At 37.6% G+C, this 17,988-nt stretch overlaps 1 protein-coding gene across 3 annotated transcripts in view; it reads left to right on the forward strand.

Moving 5' to 3' along the window:
• The window catches only part of LOC127442812 (fibroblast growth factor 12-like), a 48,548-nt gene that overhangs the window by 18,128 nt on the left and 12,432 nt on the right, over nucleotides 1–17,988 (forward strand). For all 3 annotated transcript variants that reach the window (XM_051701022.1, XM_051701020.1, XM_051701021.1), the window contains 2 exons: nucleotides 364–474; nucleotides 9,307–9,410. In XM_051701022.1, the coding sequence (XP_051556982.1) occupies nucleotides 364–474; nucleotides 9,307–9,410 (215 nt within the window). The remainder of the gene's footprint in view (nucleotides 1–363; nucleotides 475–9,306; nucleotides 9,411–17,988) is intronic.

Genomic DNA, 17,988 nt, shown 5'->3' on the forward strand with positions numbered 1-17,988 from the left:
TTTTGAAAGCTGTGGGACTTTACTGCATGCCAAGTCATCCATGTGGCCCTTTTCACTCCTGCCTCTCAGGCCTTCATCAAAATAATTCACCACTCCACCAGAAAACATCTGTCATTGCTACAGCTGATCTTTTAAACTCCAGGTGTCCATTGTGAAATTGATTAATGAGTCACAGAGAGCAAAACTGTAGAGCTTTATCAACATACGCATTCACTAGTGCATTCACTGGATAAGAAGTCAAGAGCAATTTAAATTTCATCTCAACTAGCTCATATTCACATGATGAAAAAACATGTAATGTGTTGGGGTGGAGTCTGATAAAAATGTGGGTTGGGGGCGGGCCTGTGTGCTTTTTTGTTTCAGAGCCGCAGCTGAAAGGCATTGTGACACGACTGTTCAGCCAGCAGGGTTTTTACCTGCAGATGCAGCCAGACGGAACCATTGATGGCATCAAGGATGAGAACAGCGACTACAGTGAGTCAATGGAACTGCAAGTGCCATCATGCACCAATTGTGCAGTACATACCAACAGAGTTAATTGTACCCCACTATTTGCAAATATTAGATTATTATTACTTCTAGAATTACATTTATGTTGTTTCTATCAGTCAAAGGCTTCCTGAGATAATCTAAACCAGAAATAAGAATACAAATCAATGCACATAATTGCTAAAGGCATAGTTCACCCAAAAATGAAAAGTCTTTTGTCATTTATTACCCTCATTTTATTCCAAATCAGATATTAGGCTGAATTTTAAGATCTGACAGCCTTACCATTCACTTTCACTGCACCTTTTGTCTTCCATGGATAAATGGAAGTCATACAGGTGTGGAACAACATGAGTGTGAGAATTTTCATTTTTGGGTGAACTATCCCTTTAAGTGAATATTTATTTCTGATAATACATACAGTAGCAGTCACCTGCATTTGGAAAGTGACCTTTGGGAATATACAGTATTACTGATTTGGTCATTTTATTGCTTCATTTCAGATGTATACATGTAGATATGCTGAATCTTTATTGTTTTAAATGCAGATTATTATTCAAATGTGAGAGTAGATGAGTGGTGAGATCCGAGTTGGAAGGAAGGAAGAGCCCACTTAACTTGGTTTACAGCACTATTCTATTGCCATGAAGATCTGTCTATGAGTCATCCATTCCCGTGGGGCTGTCTAACTAATGCAATAACCTCACGGTCCATAAAGAGGATGGTTAAAGGTGTGAAACATATGCATTTTATACAGTTTGTGCAGCCTCTTGTGGAAGAACTTTCTAGAGCATCTCCAGGGATTGATGTCAACAAATTTACATTGCTTATTCATTAGAGGTGGTTCTTCGTATGAGGAACATTCAACTTTCATAGGTAGTTGGTTACGGGATATGAATAACTAGAGTATCGCCATGGGTATAAAACTCCTACACCAGTGCCCTTTCAGAACAGACACACAGTACTCTCTGAGGGACCAGCTTCAGAGCTAATGAACTGTTCTCTCCTGGGCCACGCATGTCACTCCCCTCTCCTAACAGCATCTGTGTCCAAAACAGACTTTTTGTGCAAAGCAGAAAAGACCTCCCACAATCTTCTAAAAAGTGAAAGAAACCTCACAATTTAATTATTTCACATCTAATGATGACACGATCTACAGCAGGGATTCCCAGCCAGGGTTTTTTTGGTGCTTATCTCATGAAAATTATGTGCAAAATGACTTTATGTGGTTCATTACACGTACCACGGCAGCTCCGTTGTAAAATGTCCACTGAGTAGTGCTAAAATCTTGTTAAAAGTTCTTCCAAACAGATGAGGCGTTTAAGGTTAATGCTCTAACACGTTTCAAAACAATTAAAACCTACTTACATCCCTACCCTACTCCTTATACTGTATCTAAATGTAATAGTTTCATAAAAGCAAATGTGAGATGAAAAACAGAAAATAAGATTTTTAAGGTTAATGCTCTATCCAGTTTTAAATAAACAAAAACTACAGTACTGATTACAAATTACATGGCAAAAAATGCAATCTGTAACATAATCTCATTTTGGGGGGGGAGGGGGGGGGGTGTCGGTAATTTAATCAGATTACTTCTGGATTACTTTCAATATATTTCTATTTTATTTTATGTCACATGCATTTGAGTAGGATAATCATTTTAACATAAAAGTACAAAGAGGAAGAAAATGTATTCCATTCTTTATTACTTACAAAAAGAGCCTCACAAAAAGATCTCCTTATGACATTTTTAAAAAGTGCATTAAACATTACATAAATTAAATAAACATTAAATCTAACAGCAATGACAGTGTATGGCAAAAGTTTATAATTCAAAACACTTAGACATCAAGTTCATTTTAAGTGCATAAAACAATAGCAGCATTACGAACATTAATGACCATAAAATCAATATAAAACGATCATAAAATGAACGAAAATGAATGACCATAAAATCAACAGCAACAACGTTGCCTAGGTCAAAGCTTTAATCTAAAAACACTGAAACACGTTCAACCCTTACTGCTTACTGATAGTCCATCACCTATTCCAAAGCTGAGGTGCAAGGTATTATCTTTTTAACAGCAAGAATATTCTAAAAGAGCAGAATATTTTAAAACAGCAGAGTTCCACCGAGTCACACAAGGAACAACTGTGTCAAGTTTTATTTCAAGTTTAAAGCAGTGGACTCCACTGCATCAGCAGCAACAGTAGGGCGATGGGCTTTGTTCCATATGTCTTAAGATAGCATTGTATGGGGAACAGAAAAAAAGTGTTTATAAACTGAAAGTCTGCCATTTTACAAGTGATTTGTGTGAAAGTGAATCACACATTATGGACTTAATGTTACATATGGAGATAAGATGTTTTGCCACTGACTGCACAGACCCTCCGATGGTTCTAATTAACATGGTTCAATACAAGTTAAGCTCAATCAACTGCATTTGTGGCATAATATTGATGACCACAAAAATACATTTTGACTTGCCCATCCTTTTCTTTAAAAAAAGCAAAAATCTGGGTTCCAGTGAGACACTTACAATGGAACTGAATAGGGTTGTAAACATTAAAATACTCATATTTCAAAAGTATAGCCACAAGACGTAAACAATATGCATGTTAACATGATTTTAGTGTAATAAAATCATTTGAATTATTTACAACTTCATTGCCATGACGATGTAATGTCAACAAACCTTAAAACCATAAAACTAATGTAAAAATGACGATTTAAACAACTTTATGTAATGCATGAATTTTAACAGAGGTATTAATGTGTGCTTTTTTTAAAATGATTAGTTTTACATTTCTGCCTTTAAACCCACCAAAAATTGGCCCCCTTCACTTCTGTTGTAACTGCCTCACCGTAACCTCCATGATTGAAATTATTTTTTGTGGTAATCAATATTATGCCACAAATGCTGTTGATTGAGCTTAATTTGTATTGAACCCAGAATATTCCTTTAAAAGGGACACATTATTGTACACTTTTGTAATTAATCCTAATTGTCCCCCTTCGCCTCCTCTTGCCAGGATATCATTGTAAATAAGAATCTTGTTCTTTAGTGCCTGGTTATATGAAGGTTAAAAAAAATAAAAGAAACAAAAATGTTCTGTTTTGCTGTTCATGAAGGGGTACTTGATGGGGCCGTGGGGGTACATAAAACAAAAAAGTTTGAGAAATGCTGAGTGACAACACCTTCAACACAAGAAGAGCTGCTGAAAGCACCTCAGGCTGTTTTTAACTGTCCTTTCCTTCTTTAATCCTTAAATGTATCTGTCAGTCTGTTCCACAGATAGAGATCAGTAAACTGCAGTTAATAATTCAGTGATTTTTTTCCCTCTCCATTTGTACCAGCTAAATTATTCCCTTCACAAGCAGCCTGTAGTTCAGCAATATAGGGAGAGAATAGCACAGCCAGAGTGTGAACAAAATGAAAGCAGTTTGGCATTCAGCACAAGCTTTGCTGTATTGATCCCCAGGATAAATTATCAGAATAATACATTACTTCCACCTTGAAAAGCTTGACCTTTTGAACCATGCTAATAATGTTGATGAGGAAAGGAATTCATTCCCAGATCCGAATTCTACTGTATTCACAGAATATTGCATGCACAATGACTGATGTAGTTCCTGACACCAAAGACCATCCTAATTTAAAATAAATTAGGTTAAAAGTTTAAAACAAGGTGGTACCAAGAGGTCTATAATACCCGGAGAAAGCTATCCATTAGCTTTCCCGTTCATCTCAATGGCAGTTGCTCAGCTGGTGATGAAACACTCAAGAAAGACTTAAACTATGTTAGGTAATTTACTGTAACTTAAATCAAGTTAGAGTTAAAAACTATGTGACAAAGACACCTTCTCAAATAGGAGATGGTCAACATTACAATAAGAAACAATTAACATATTAGACTCCAACACTACACAAATTTTAGCATTTAAGTTTGAATATGGCAGATGATGATTCATGTTTTGGTGAGGCACAGTAGATCACATATGATTAGAAACTGTCTGCTTCAGCAGTAAATAAGATACTAATCTGATGATGTGGTATGGTGTATTCCTGTTCTCATTCATCAAAATGATTCAAATCATTTGTCATCAGATGGCAGCATTTAAGAAACCATTTTGAAAAACAGACGCACTCAAAATTAGTAGCAAATAACCATGCACATTCAATCCCCTCCCGGTTATTTGTAAATTTTTACAGTTGATTAATCTGCCAGAGTAACTGGACTGTCTGGGTTTGCAGTCATTAATCATAACTTAAAAAGGTTTGTCAGAATGCAGCAAATATGACACTGTCTGGCCGGGTCTCCGCTTAGACAAGTTGATGAAATACCTGGACAGCAGTGATTGCCTCTGTGGTGCCAGCACAGAGGGCTCCCTGTCGCTTTGTGTAGACTCATGCTTCTTTTCATGGTGCCTTACTTGGGGATTTGTGTCCATATAGATTACATTTCCCATTCCTACTGTCTTGAGCCTGCCATTCCTTTCCTAAAACACTTGTGTGGTTTACTACAACAACCTATATCAGCACATTAAGAGGCTTTTAAATCTTTGTAGGCACCAGGAGAGATGGTTAGTGTGCTGTGTTGGGCATAAATAGAGATATATATTCTAAACAGAGACAATAGAAAGGGAAGAGACTACTCCTACAGTATGTAGATGAATGGGAGAAATTGTAACTCTAAATATGCAGACTGTAGTTTGCCTTGCAGTTAAAAGAGCAATTTGCCTTTTTAAAAGAGGCATTGCAATGCTCAATATGACGGCTCTAGGAATGGAAGTTCAGTTTTTTAGTTAAAAGAGTCAATAGCCAGTTTGTTAACTCTAGAATGTGCATTAGCTAGACCAGTCTAAAAAATACAATTTTGTGTGATTTGAGCTAAAGAAACACAATCTATGATACCATTATTCTTGAATTGAAATCTATTATTTTAAGGTAATCTTGACAAACGGTTTTGGGGATTTCACTCTCTCCCTTTTCCAGTAGGTAGCAATTGACTGGTAATAGTTGGCCGGAGTGTGAGCTTGCTTTAAAGGGACTGTTATATAACTCAGTAGATCTGAGACTTTTGAGTCTGACTAATAAGATGTATTCCCAGAGGTGGACTATGATTATAAATTAAAAGTTGGAACACATTCAACAGTTTTAAAGACCCCCTTTTTTAAATAACCAACAACCTTTAGTTATGTCACAGCCATGAACCATGATTTGCTACTTGCTTATTGGTTGCCGGTGGTATAAAGGTGAGGGACTCATTCTAAAGAGCATTTGATTGGACAAAAATCTGTGTAGTGCAAGATGAGTCTTCTACATTTTTGGTCTGTTTACACAAAGAGAAATAAATGTGTATACTGTATAAGGTTAACTTTTAAAAAAAATATTTTGGAGTACACTAGCATATAGATATACAGTAGCTTCAAAACTAATAGAAATGGACTATTTCAAAATTAAATAGAGAAAAAATAGAGCATTATAAACAGTCATGTGCAGCCTGCAACTCTTCCCCCCAACTGTGGCATCCGCAGCCTTTCAGGCAAATTTACACCACAGAACTGCAGGCACTGATCTTTATCGAGTGAGATTGAATCAGCTCAGTGGACAAGTGCATGCTGGCACCTTTCCATGCTACGAAGCATCAGAGCATACAGAGCATCAGCACACTGTGGCTCACAACATTGCTTGAAACTCTTGTAAAAAAACATATTTCCTTCCAACAAACTGCCATTTCCTAACAACCCAACAAACATAGTTTTAAGTGTCTGTAGTTTATATCATACATTTTACTGTAGGTTAGCGAGTCTACTGTGAAGTATTGTTTAAGTTGCTGTCTGCACAATGAATGAAAATTAGACTTAGGTCTAGTAAACTTCCAGCAACATTTTTGTTACATTGTTTTGTCTGCACGCATCTAAAGTAATTCAAGTTTGTTTGAGCACAGCAATACATTCTACTTTTTATTGTTTGAGTCCAACAGACTGATGAGTAGTGTTTGAGTCCAACATTGTTTTTAGATTTTGTAGTTTACATCATAAACGCTAGGTTAGATGATACAGTCCACCGATGAGTAGTGTTTGAGTCCAGCCTTGTTTTTAGATTCTGTAGTTTACATCATAAATGCGAGTTTAGATAATGGAGTCCACTGATGATGAGTACTGTTTGAGTCCTACATTGTTTTTAGATTATGTAGTTGATATAATAAATGCAAGGTTAAATAATAGTCCACCGATGAGTGGTGTTTGAGTCCAGCATTGTTTTTAGATTTTGTAGTTTATATCATAAATGCGAGGTTAGATAACAGAGTCCACTGATGAGTAGTGTTTGAGTCTTAAGTTGTTTTAAGATTATGTAGTTTACATGATAAATTTGAGATTAGATAATAGAATTCACCGATGAGTGCTGTTTGAGTCCAACCTTGTTTTTAGATTCTGTAGTTTACATCATCAATGCGAGGTTAGATATTAGAAGATGATGAGTAGTGTTTGAGTCCAACTTTGTTTTTAGATTATGTAGTTTATATAATAAATGCAAGGTTAAATAATAGTCCACCGATGAGTGGTGTTTGAGTCCAACATTGATTTTAGATTCCGTAGTTTACATCATAAATGTTAGATTACATAATAGAGTCCACTGATGATGAGTAGTATTTGAGTACTAAATTGTTTTAAGATGATCTAGTTTATATGATAAATTCGAGATTAGATAATAGAGTTCACCGATGAATGGTGTTTGAGTCCAACCTTGTTTTTAGATTCTGTAGTTTACATCATAAATGCGAGTTTAGATAATGGAGTCCACTGATGATGAGTACTGTTTGAGTCCTACATTGTTTTTAGATTATGTAGTTGATATAATAAATGCAAGGTTAAATAATAGTCCACCGATGAGTGGTGTTTGAGTCCAGCATTGTTTTTAGATTTTGTAGTTTATATCATAAATGCGAGGTTAGATAACAGAGTCCACTGATGAGTAGTGTTTGAGTCTTAAGTTGTTTTAAGATTATCTAGTTTACATGATAAATTTGAGATTAGTTAATAGAGTTCACTGATGAATGGTGTTTGAATCCAACTTTGTTTTCAGATTCTGTAGTTTAATTACATCATAAATGTGAGGTTAGATAATAGAGTCCACTGATGATGAGTAGTGTTTGAGGTTAAAATATAGCTGCAAGCAGCAGTTACAGGGCAAAGCACACCATTGGCATACGTTTTGATTGAATATATTATTCCAGTGAAGTTTTTAGGAGAGCGGTTAAAAATGACATTTGTTTTATTACTTACTGTATAGTGTTGTACAAATGCTTATAACTTTTGACCAATAGGTGGCGCTGTCACCAAATTGATGTGGTATTGTAAATGCTTTGGCACAATGCCATATATGAAGTTTCATGTCAATACACCAAAGCATTCAAGAGATACAGCCTCAGATCCCTATTGGCATCTTACCAATAAATTTGTTGATGTGCTAAACAAGAAGGATTTGGTCTATCAAAAATATTTTCATAATTTTTGTCATAAGTGTCTCTGATGATACATTACAATTTTGTGAAAATTGGACTTACATTCTAGGAGGAGTTAGAAAAAGTATGTTTTAAATGAAATTAAAAATGGCAGACAGGAAGTATGGCCTACCATGGCAAATTTGGAATCAATGTACTCAGCATGACCTAAGGAAGATAACGACACAAGTTTCATGACAATAGACCAAATTAATCAAAACTTATAGGCATTTCTTTGTATCTTCTGACCACTTATTATCGCTGTCACCAAACTTTTAGAGTTTCCTTCAGGACATGGCCCAAATGACACATACCAAATTTCATAATGATACAGCAAAGCATTTGTAATCTACAGCAATTTAAGACAAAATTCAAAATGGCAGACGCCCAATATGGCAAACATAGGAAAATTGGGAATCACTGTACTCAGCATGACCCAAGGAAAGAGACCAGCCTCATAATTTGGCCAAACTCTTCAGAAGTTATAAGCAAAAAGAGCAATTTTTCATATCTCCTGACCACTACATGGCACTGTGCCAAAACACTGCAGATACCCTCTGGTCATGTTTGTGAAGACATATACCCAGTTTCATGTCAATATGCTTAAGCGTTGCGAAGATAGAGCCTCTGGTCCATTTTGGGGTGCTCGCAATCAAATTCGTTGAAGCGTTATACGGGAACGTACATAGTAAAAGTTATTGAATTTGGCACACTGATAGAGGCCACTCTCAAATTTAACTGACACAATTTGGGTGTCTCTTACTCAAACACTCTAGTACCACCAACAGTTCAAAGTTGCACTTATGCTTTGGCCTATTACTTTTGAACCATAAGTCATAGAAACAAAATAAAAATGTCTTCTGATTCCTTGGGTCATGCCACATAAGGAAATATGAAATAATTTTCAGCTTCACCCACTGGATTTTCCGCTATTTTGAATTTTCTAGATGTTTGCACGTAACATCTAGAGATGCTTATGACAAAAATTTATGAGACTTATTCTGATAAACAAAACTGTTCTATGGGCTGCCAAAGATTTTCGGTGGAAAAATAATAATAAGAACACTAACAGATACAACAGGGGCTTTGCAGCTTTGGCGTTTGGCCCCTAATAGTAGTCCACCGATGAGTAGTGTTTGAGTCCAGCATTGTATTTAGATTCTGTAGTTTACATAATAAATGCTATGTTAGTTTATATCATAAACGCTATATTAGATAATAAGAGTCCACTGATGATGAGTAGTGTTTGAGTTTAGCAGTTCCAAAATCTATCATGTTACATAATTTCTCCTGCTTGTATTTCCCCAGCTCTTTTCAACCTCATCCCTGTTGGGTTAAGGGTGGTGGCCATTCAAGGAGTCAAAGCAGGTTTCTACATCGGCATGAACAGCGAGGGCTTCCTCTACAGCTCAGTAAGACCTGCCTCCTTTCTCGGTTTGCATGCCTGTGTGCACTCGTGTACATGAGAGAATGCTGCATTTTGTATTCTTGCCGTTCATAAATATTTATTTATGTACTCTATGCGCTCAGCCTCATTAGCACAAAAAAATGAAAACACTTCTGCATTCCTGCAGACAAAGTGAGTCTTTAACTTCATGATTGGGTATTAACTCTTGCAGTGTAAAATCTATACGTATAGCATGGGTTAAAAGTGTGACAGCAAGTTTTCCCTGTAGGCTTCAGCTGAGTTATGGTGGATGACAGGCATATGTTCTTGCCCCCACTCAGCCAGCAGTTGAGACAGGTTTGTGGAAATGTGTCAGATTGAGTTACAGCCTTTTCACATCTTATATTACTGTTAGTCACAGAACTCTTAATCCTGTTAAAGACAATCTAAAAGGAAAGGAATAATTATTTGTTATTGCCGCTGCCGTGAAATGAGTTGGCTTGAATTTGGTCCCTAGGCTCGGTCTTTGGGCCAAATGTATCTTCAACTGTAGCAAGCCTCTATCCGACATTTCTAACAAATTACATTACAATCAATTAACTTTATTCCATAATTAATAACCTAATGATGGGCTATGCACTATGCATAAACAGTTTATAAATTAAGAACTGCAGAGTGTGTTGAGAAACAATATGTTAATGGTCATGCATCACCCATCTATATTAAAAAATGCATCTCAATTAAGCAACAGATCATTATGTGTGTAATTCTTTGAAAGACTAAATTGACTGGATTAAAAATTATATTTGAAGTACAACATATGACTGAGATTTACACAGCATTCAGATAAGCCAAACAGAATGTCACTAAGCAGTAAGCAGCTGGCTGTTGTTCGTCATCATATTGTGCAGATTGGCATTATTGCAAAGACAAGAAGCACATTAAGGAACGTAGCTTTGAAGCAACTTAAACAGACTTTTAATTAATGGAGCAAAAACTCCCCCTGCCATATGGATCCTCTCCCTTTAGGCATGTATCAGGGGAAATTAACATACTGAAATAAAACCCAAGATCAGACTGTTTCACAAACACTGAAATGTGTTTAGTCAATGTTTACCGAACAATGCCAGTGATTAGATCATGTGACTGGTGCTAATAGTTATTAGTTGTTTATTAAATGGCCACCTAAAATGGAAGCAATGTTGGTAATGGATGCATGACTTGTTTCATTTCAGAATATGTTGTATATTGAAGTTAGTCAGATTCTCTCTCTGTGTCTCTTTTTTCTAACACTGTTTTGTACTTGCACCTGCTATGTAACTCTGCTGCTATAATGATCAAATTTCTCTCTTGGGTTCCAAAAAGTCTTACCTTTTGGTTTTCCTATTTCACAAAATCAGAAGGTGAACACATCTCTTTAATAGGGAACATTTTTTTTTCTTCAGGCGAGCGCTCAGAAATGTAGTGCACACACCTACACATTATATGCCCCTCTCTTCCCTTCCAAGTGAATCACTCACATAGAAATTATTTCACAGGTTCCTAAGTACAGAAGCTGAGTTTATAGCAGACACACTGTACAGTGCAGTCCAAAACCTAGAAAAAAAAAGTTTTGTGGTTCTGAAAAAATGTAAACTAAGAAATGTTTTGGCATAAAATGAATAAGGAAAATATTAGATTCTGCGCAATTTTCATTGGTCAGTTTTTTTCAAATATACTTTGTTAACATGAATCATCAGGTTTTGCACAAACATATGGAATCCATGCCAGCTTGAGTGCATGATGTCATTTTGGAAAAAGGGGGACATATCAAATACTAAGAAATTCTGAAATTCATGCTATTTAATCAGTTTAACTTTTCACTCAAATTGGTATATAGATAATAATTTTTTGTAATAAAGCACTTGTATGACGTAAGAAAAATGCAAGATAGACACATTTTAACTAGTGTTCTCGGGCTTTTGGAACCCACTGTGTACTTATCCTAATATTCAGTTTTACAATAAAATGTAGGGAGATTGTCCCATGAGGCTGATAGAAGGCATAACATTAATTAGACTACAAGGTCTGAATACAAGCCTTTCAACTCATCACTATGTTCCAGATGGCTTACCACACCATTAATGTACTCAGGGTGCTCTGTCTTGTACCTAGAGCAGGATATAATTTCTTTCTACATGTCCTCTGTGGAGGTTATTCAGTCAGACCACTTTCTTTCATGGTTAGTTTCCTTTTGCTCATTTACTCAGTTATTATAATGATGTTGGAGGAAATTGGTTTTAGAAAGATTATTTCACTGTGAGAGTCTATGATGCATGAAAATTTCCCTTATATAGGTTTATGTCAACGATATTCGTAATCTCATGGCATATTTAAATTCTTATAGTTGTTCATCTATGATTTAGGCATGCTGATGTGTTTGAAAGATTTATGCCATGAAGGATGTGAAGGTTAATGTTCTTAACTCCCTCTAATAGCTTGGCTGACTCTATAGCCTCATGATATCAACATATTTCTGTCGATTTCATAAGCGATAATGTGAAAGCCTCACTAATTGAGAAGATGCATCCAATGCTGCAGGACATTTTTTGTCACTGCAGAGATGCTTTAGTCCTTTAGGGGTGCAATTACTTCAGGAAGTTTCCCTGCTAGGAGCCTGCTCGTTATCTTTGGCCCCCTGGAGAAATATGGAGAGGAGGTTGTGATTCCCTGCTCCAGGGGCTCAGCAAAGTCTTGGCTGTCTTCTCACAGCTTTAATGATGTTTGTACTTGCTTTGGAGGGCTTTGATCCTCTCCAGCTCTGGATTAATCGGCAACATTTCAAAGCTCTGAGAGCCTGCTAAATAATTTTTCTAAATCGAGACAGTTGACATGCTTGTCATAAGATAGCATTTACAATATCTTCAATCACTTGAAGTCCCAAATCATCTCCATTTAAAATGTTTGGACACTAAAGAAACAATGGGCACTATTTTTGTACCGTTAAAATTCAAAATCTCGTTGACCATGCCCAATGACTTTGCGCAAATGAATTATCGCAGAGCACTGTTTAAGACTTAGCAATCTTAAAATAGGGCCCAGTGTGTCTCATTCACTAATTATGGAATTGGTTTGTGAATAACTAAGTGACCCTACAATAAGTCAACAAAAATCATAAGTAAAAATTTAGCTGCAAGCAGCAATTACGGGGCTGAGCACAACAGCGGAAGATCCATTGCAAGTGAAATTAATAGGATATAGCATCCCTGCTGATGATGTTTGGCAAAGCAGTTCAAAGGCGATAAGAAAAATTACTTGTTACAAGGGCACGATTTGGACAGTCATTTTGCGATTATTTAGAAAAAATTGCAATTAAGATTTGAACTGTTATATGATAAACCAAAAAATTAGGTAACGTTTTGCCCATGCTCTACTGCCTATAAAAAGACTACTCTTTAAGCGTTCTCAAGTGGGTCCTCCTAAAAAGAACCAAACGCAGACCTTTATCACTTCAGCCAAAAACAAGCAAACAAATAAATAAATAAAACCGTGAAACAAAGAAAAAAGAAAAAAAACTCACTTTGTTAGGGTCTCAGTCCACTTTTCATTATTATAATTTTTTTTTTTATCCCTATCAACTTAAATATGAAATGGCTGTAATATAATATTGATTGACAAAATTATTTGGAATTTCGCAAAAATGAAATTAAAGTGAATCTGGAGCGCTTTAAATATAACACACTCAGCACACATAAGCTGAGTGTGTTATATTTAAAGCGTGTGGGTGAGAAATAGATCAATATTTAAGTCCTTTCTTTACTATAAATCTCCAATTTCATTTTCAGATGTGAAAGTGAAACTAAACAGGTGCCACTTGTGACTTTAAGATTTGAAAGTGGAGATTTATAGTAAAAAAGGACTTAAATATTTATCTGTTTCTCACTCACACTTATCGCTTTTTAAGATATGGATTTAACCAGGTTTGGGCAGTAACGGAATACACGTATTTACATATTTAAAATACAAAATATTAGATAAACTATATTCCACTACAGTTACAATTTAATAGTTGGTGATCAGAATACAGTTACATTTGGGGGCCTGGGTAGCTCAGCGAGTATTGATGCTGACTACCACCCCTGGAGTCGTGAGTTCGAATCCAGGGTGTGCTGAGTGACTCCAGTCAGGTCTCCTAAGCAACCAAATCGGCCCGGTTGCTAGGGAGGGTAGAGTCACATGGGGTAACCTCCTCATGGTTGCGATTAGTGGTTCTCGCTCTCAATGGGGCATGTGGTAAGTTGTGTGTGGATCGCGGAGACTACGCATGAGGTATCATGCACAACGAGCCACGTGATAAGATGCGCATGAGATAAGAAGCGGAGGAAACTGAGACTTATCCTCCACCCCCCGGATTGAGGTGAGTAACCACGCCCACAAGGACCTACTTAGTAGTGGGAATTGGGCATTTCAAATTGGTAGAAAAGGGGATAAAAAAAAAACATAATAATAATTAAAAAAAAGAATAGAGTTACATTCAAAAAGTATTTAGATTACTGAAGAGATAACTTTGCATTTTATTGTTATTTGTTTCATGTAGAATTTAGTCTATTGAGTTGGATAATATTTATCCATATAAATGATGCGATCAGAAGAAGATGTAGATGTAGCAGGATATACTCTGTTGGGTTTTGAAGCAAGTTTGGAGCAGCAGAAATAGTGTAAATTGTGTAAATTGTCATGTGAACATTTAGCTTTATTCTAAGCTAAAATGCTATTTATAGTCCTTTTACATGCACCTTTCACCAGTCATGATTATATTTTTTCTATCAAGAAAATCCACGTTAGATCTTTTTTTTATATATACACTATATTGCCAAAAGTATTCGCTCACCCATCCAAATAATTAAATTCAGGTGTTCCAATCACTTCCATGGCCACAGGTATATAAAATGAAGCACCTAGGCATGCAGACTGCTTCTACAAACATTTGTGAAAGAATGGGCCACTCTCAGGAGCTCAGTGAATTCCAGCGTGGTACTGTGATAGGATGCCACCTGTGCAACAAGTCCAGTCATGAAATTTCCTCGCTACTAAATATTCCACAGTCAACTGTCAGTGGTATTATAACAAAGTGGAAGTGATTGGGAATGACAGCAACTCAGCCACGAAGTGGTAGGCCACGTAAAATGACAGAGTGGGGTCAGCGGATGCTGAGGCGCATAGTGCGCAGAGGTCGCCAACTTTCTGCAGAGTCATTCGCTACAGACCTCCAAAATTCATGTGGCCTTCAGATTAGCTCAAGAACAGTGTGTCGAGAGCTTCATGGAATGGGTTTCCATGGCTGAGCAGCTGCATCCAAGCCATACATCATCAAGTGCAATGCAAAGCGTCGGATGCAGTGGTGTAAAGCACGCCGCCACTGGACTCTAGAGCAGTGGAGACACGTTCTCTGGAGTGACGAATCACGCTTCTCCATCTGGCAATCTGATGGACGAGTCTGGGTTTGGCGGTTGCCAGGAGAACGGTACTTGTCTGACTGCATTGTGCCAACTGTGAAGTTTGGTGGAGGGGGGATTATGGTGTGGGGTTGTTTTTCAGGAGCTGGGCTTGGCCCCTTAGTTCCAGTGAAAGGAACTCTGAATGCTTCAGAATACCAAGAGATTTTGGACAATTCCATGCTCCCTACTTTGTGGGAACAGTTTGGGGATGGCCCCTTCCTGTTCCAACATGACTGCGCACCAGTGCACAAAGCAAGGTCCATAAAGACATGGATGAGCGAGTTTGGAGTGGAAGAACTTGACTGGCCTGCACAGAGTCCTGACCTCAACCCGATAGAGCACCTTTGGGATGAATTAGAGCGAAGACTGTGAGCCAGGCCTTCTCGTCCAACATCAGTGTCTGACCTCACAAATGCGCTTCTGGAAGAATGGTCAAAAATTCCCATAAACACACTCCTAAACCTTGTGGAAAGCCTTCACAGAAGAGTTGAAGCTGTTATAGCTGCAAAGGGTGGGCCGACGTCATATTAAACCCTATGGATTAAGAATGGGATGTAACTTAAGTTCATATGTGTCTAAAGGCAGATGAGCGAATACTTTTGGCAATATAGTGTATATATATAGTAAGACATATGATATTAGGGCAATGATCCATCCATCCATCTTCTTTAGCTGCTTGTCCTATGTAGGGTTGCAGGTAGTGCTGGAGCCTATCTGTTTCTGGCTGAAGGCAGGGAAACACCCTGGACAGGTGGCCAGTCCATCACAGGGCTAAGACACACAGACATACACACATTACACACACATTACATTAGACACACAGACATACATTAGAATTTTCAATTCATTTAACCTGCATGTTTTTTGGACTGTGGGGGAAACCGGAGCACCCGGGGAAACCTATGTGAACATGGGGAGAACATGCAAACTCCACACAGAAAGGTCCTGGGAGAGCTGGACTCGAACCAGGGACCTTCTTGCTGTGAGGCCACAGTGCAACCCACTAAGCATAGGGCAGTGATGTACTGCAAAAACCTTATTCTTGATGACAAATTTTCTATTGTTTTCCTGTAAAAATATATGAAAATACTTAAATACTTTGTTTTAGAAGCAACACTGCATTAGATGTTTAGTTTTTTTTTTTTTCAGAGAATGGATTTTTAATATGTGTCTTACTGTACTGGCAGATGTATTTACTTGTTATTAACTTATTTATAGTCAAAACAAGTTTAAACAAAAAAACAAAAACAAAAAAAAAATCTACCAGTGCAGAAGAAGTAATCCAAAGTATTTAGATTACGTTACTGACCCTGAGTAATCTAACGGAATGCATTACAAATTAGATTTTTCAGCAGGTATTCTGTAATCTGTAGTGGAATACATTTTAAAAGAACCCCCCAACCCTGGATTTAACCACTGTAGTCTTATGGATTACTTTTATGCTGCTTTTCGGACCTTCAGATTTCTGGCCACAATTCACTTGCATTGAAAGGACCAACAGAGCTGAAATATTATTTTTAATCTTTATTTGTGTTCAGCAGAAGAAAAAAAGTCATACATATCTGGGATGGCATGAGGGTGACCAAATGATGAAAGAATTTTCATTTTTGGGTGAAGTATCCCCCTATCAAATTAAGCTTGACCACTTATGCTTAATACAAAGCTTGAATAGCCAATGCAAGATAAACAAATTGGTCACCAAGTGGTCAATATTTGCTGTAGGCATGCAAAGCAAACAAAGAGATGTGCTAATTTCAGCACATAGGTATTGTGTTATTCATGCTCAAGGCTGCTGGTTTGTAGTTTTAACTGCTGGCTTGTGTGGGAGTTTGGTGCAAGCTCTAGTAAGGAGTGATCCTCCATTATTTATCACGCTTTTTCCTGTGACCTACTTTACAGCACAGCGGTAACCACAATTCTCTCTGTACTTCAAATGCATCTATCTTTAATTAATATATGAGAACACCCTCAAATAGAGAGGCAGAAAGATGCTTCTCATAGTGTATATGTAGAGACACAGTGTGCAGTGTGGGCCCTCATTCATATATGATTTCACATGTGTTTATTTCAAGTGGAACATTTATCAATCCAAAAACACCCACTCACATATTCTCTCCCTCTTTTCGTACTAATACATGGCCAATGCTCCACCATGCATACGTTGCATATAGATAAGGTAATGAGGTAGTTCTGCACAATGCTTGTTCATGCTGTATATTCACATGTCACTGCTTTCATTGTTTCCACTCAGTAGTCCAATGAATTCATTGAATTTGTCCCTGCCGATTTTACTGCAGTACAGCCCTCAGCAAATACTGGGGCGACAGAAGAGTGGGATTTTAGTTTTAATGGGATATCATTTATATTATGTGCTTAGCTGTCCATCGTATCCGATGATGATGCTTGCTTCAGGGAATGGGTAGGTTTCAGAGGAGGGCATCAACTGGGTTGATGCTGATGCCACTTCATGTGGCTGTGGAGGCTGATTCGAGAATCACGCACTCTGTTGCAGGTGGGGCAGGAGAAGCCGGATGTTAGGGCAGTGCCAGCAGCCCATCTGTGGCGTTGAGCACATCTTTCATTCCTCTGCTGTTGTACAGCTTGATGCAATTCTTCAGTCCCACCGGCACAAGAAGCATGCCAGACAGACCTGTCTTGAGCCAGGGTCTCAACATGAGTGGGATCAATGCCACAGCATTTCAGGATGTTTTTGCTGCAGTCCTTAAAACGACTCTTCTGCCCACCAACAGCACGTTTTGCTTTAGGGATTTGTCCAGACAGGACTTGCCGTGGTAACCGGTGTTCCGGCATGTGGATGACATGCCCAAGCCAGCGAAGATTACGTTGGCCAGCATTGCTTCCATACATAGTGTGTTAGTGTTGGCCAGTATCTCTGTTATGCAGTGTCCGATCCTCCCAAGACAGAAGGATTTTTTTAAGACATCATACATGGAAGGCCTCCAAGAGCACAATATGCCGTCTGTATGGTGTCCATGTCTCTTCCCCATAGAGGAGAGTGGAAACACATACCGCATTATAAACAGAAACCTTGGTGGCTATTCTCAGATTTTTGTTCTCAAATACCCTCACATGTAGGAGACCAAAGGCTCTGGAGGCTTTGTTAAT

This window comes from Myxocyprinus asiaticus, chromosome 6 (genome assembly GCF_019703515.2).
Source record: "Myxocyprinus asiaticus isolate MX2 ecotype Aquarium Trade chromosome 6, UBuf_Myxa_2, whole genome shotgun sequence".
In the NCBI taxonomy this organism is placed as follows: domain Eukaryota; kingdom Metazoa; phylum Chordata; class Actinopteri; order Cypriniformes; family Catostomidae; genus Myxocyprinus; species Myxocyprinus asiaticus.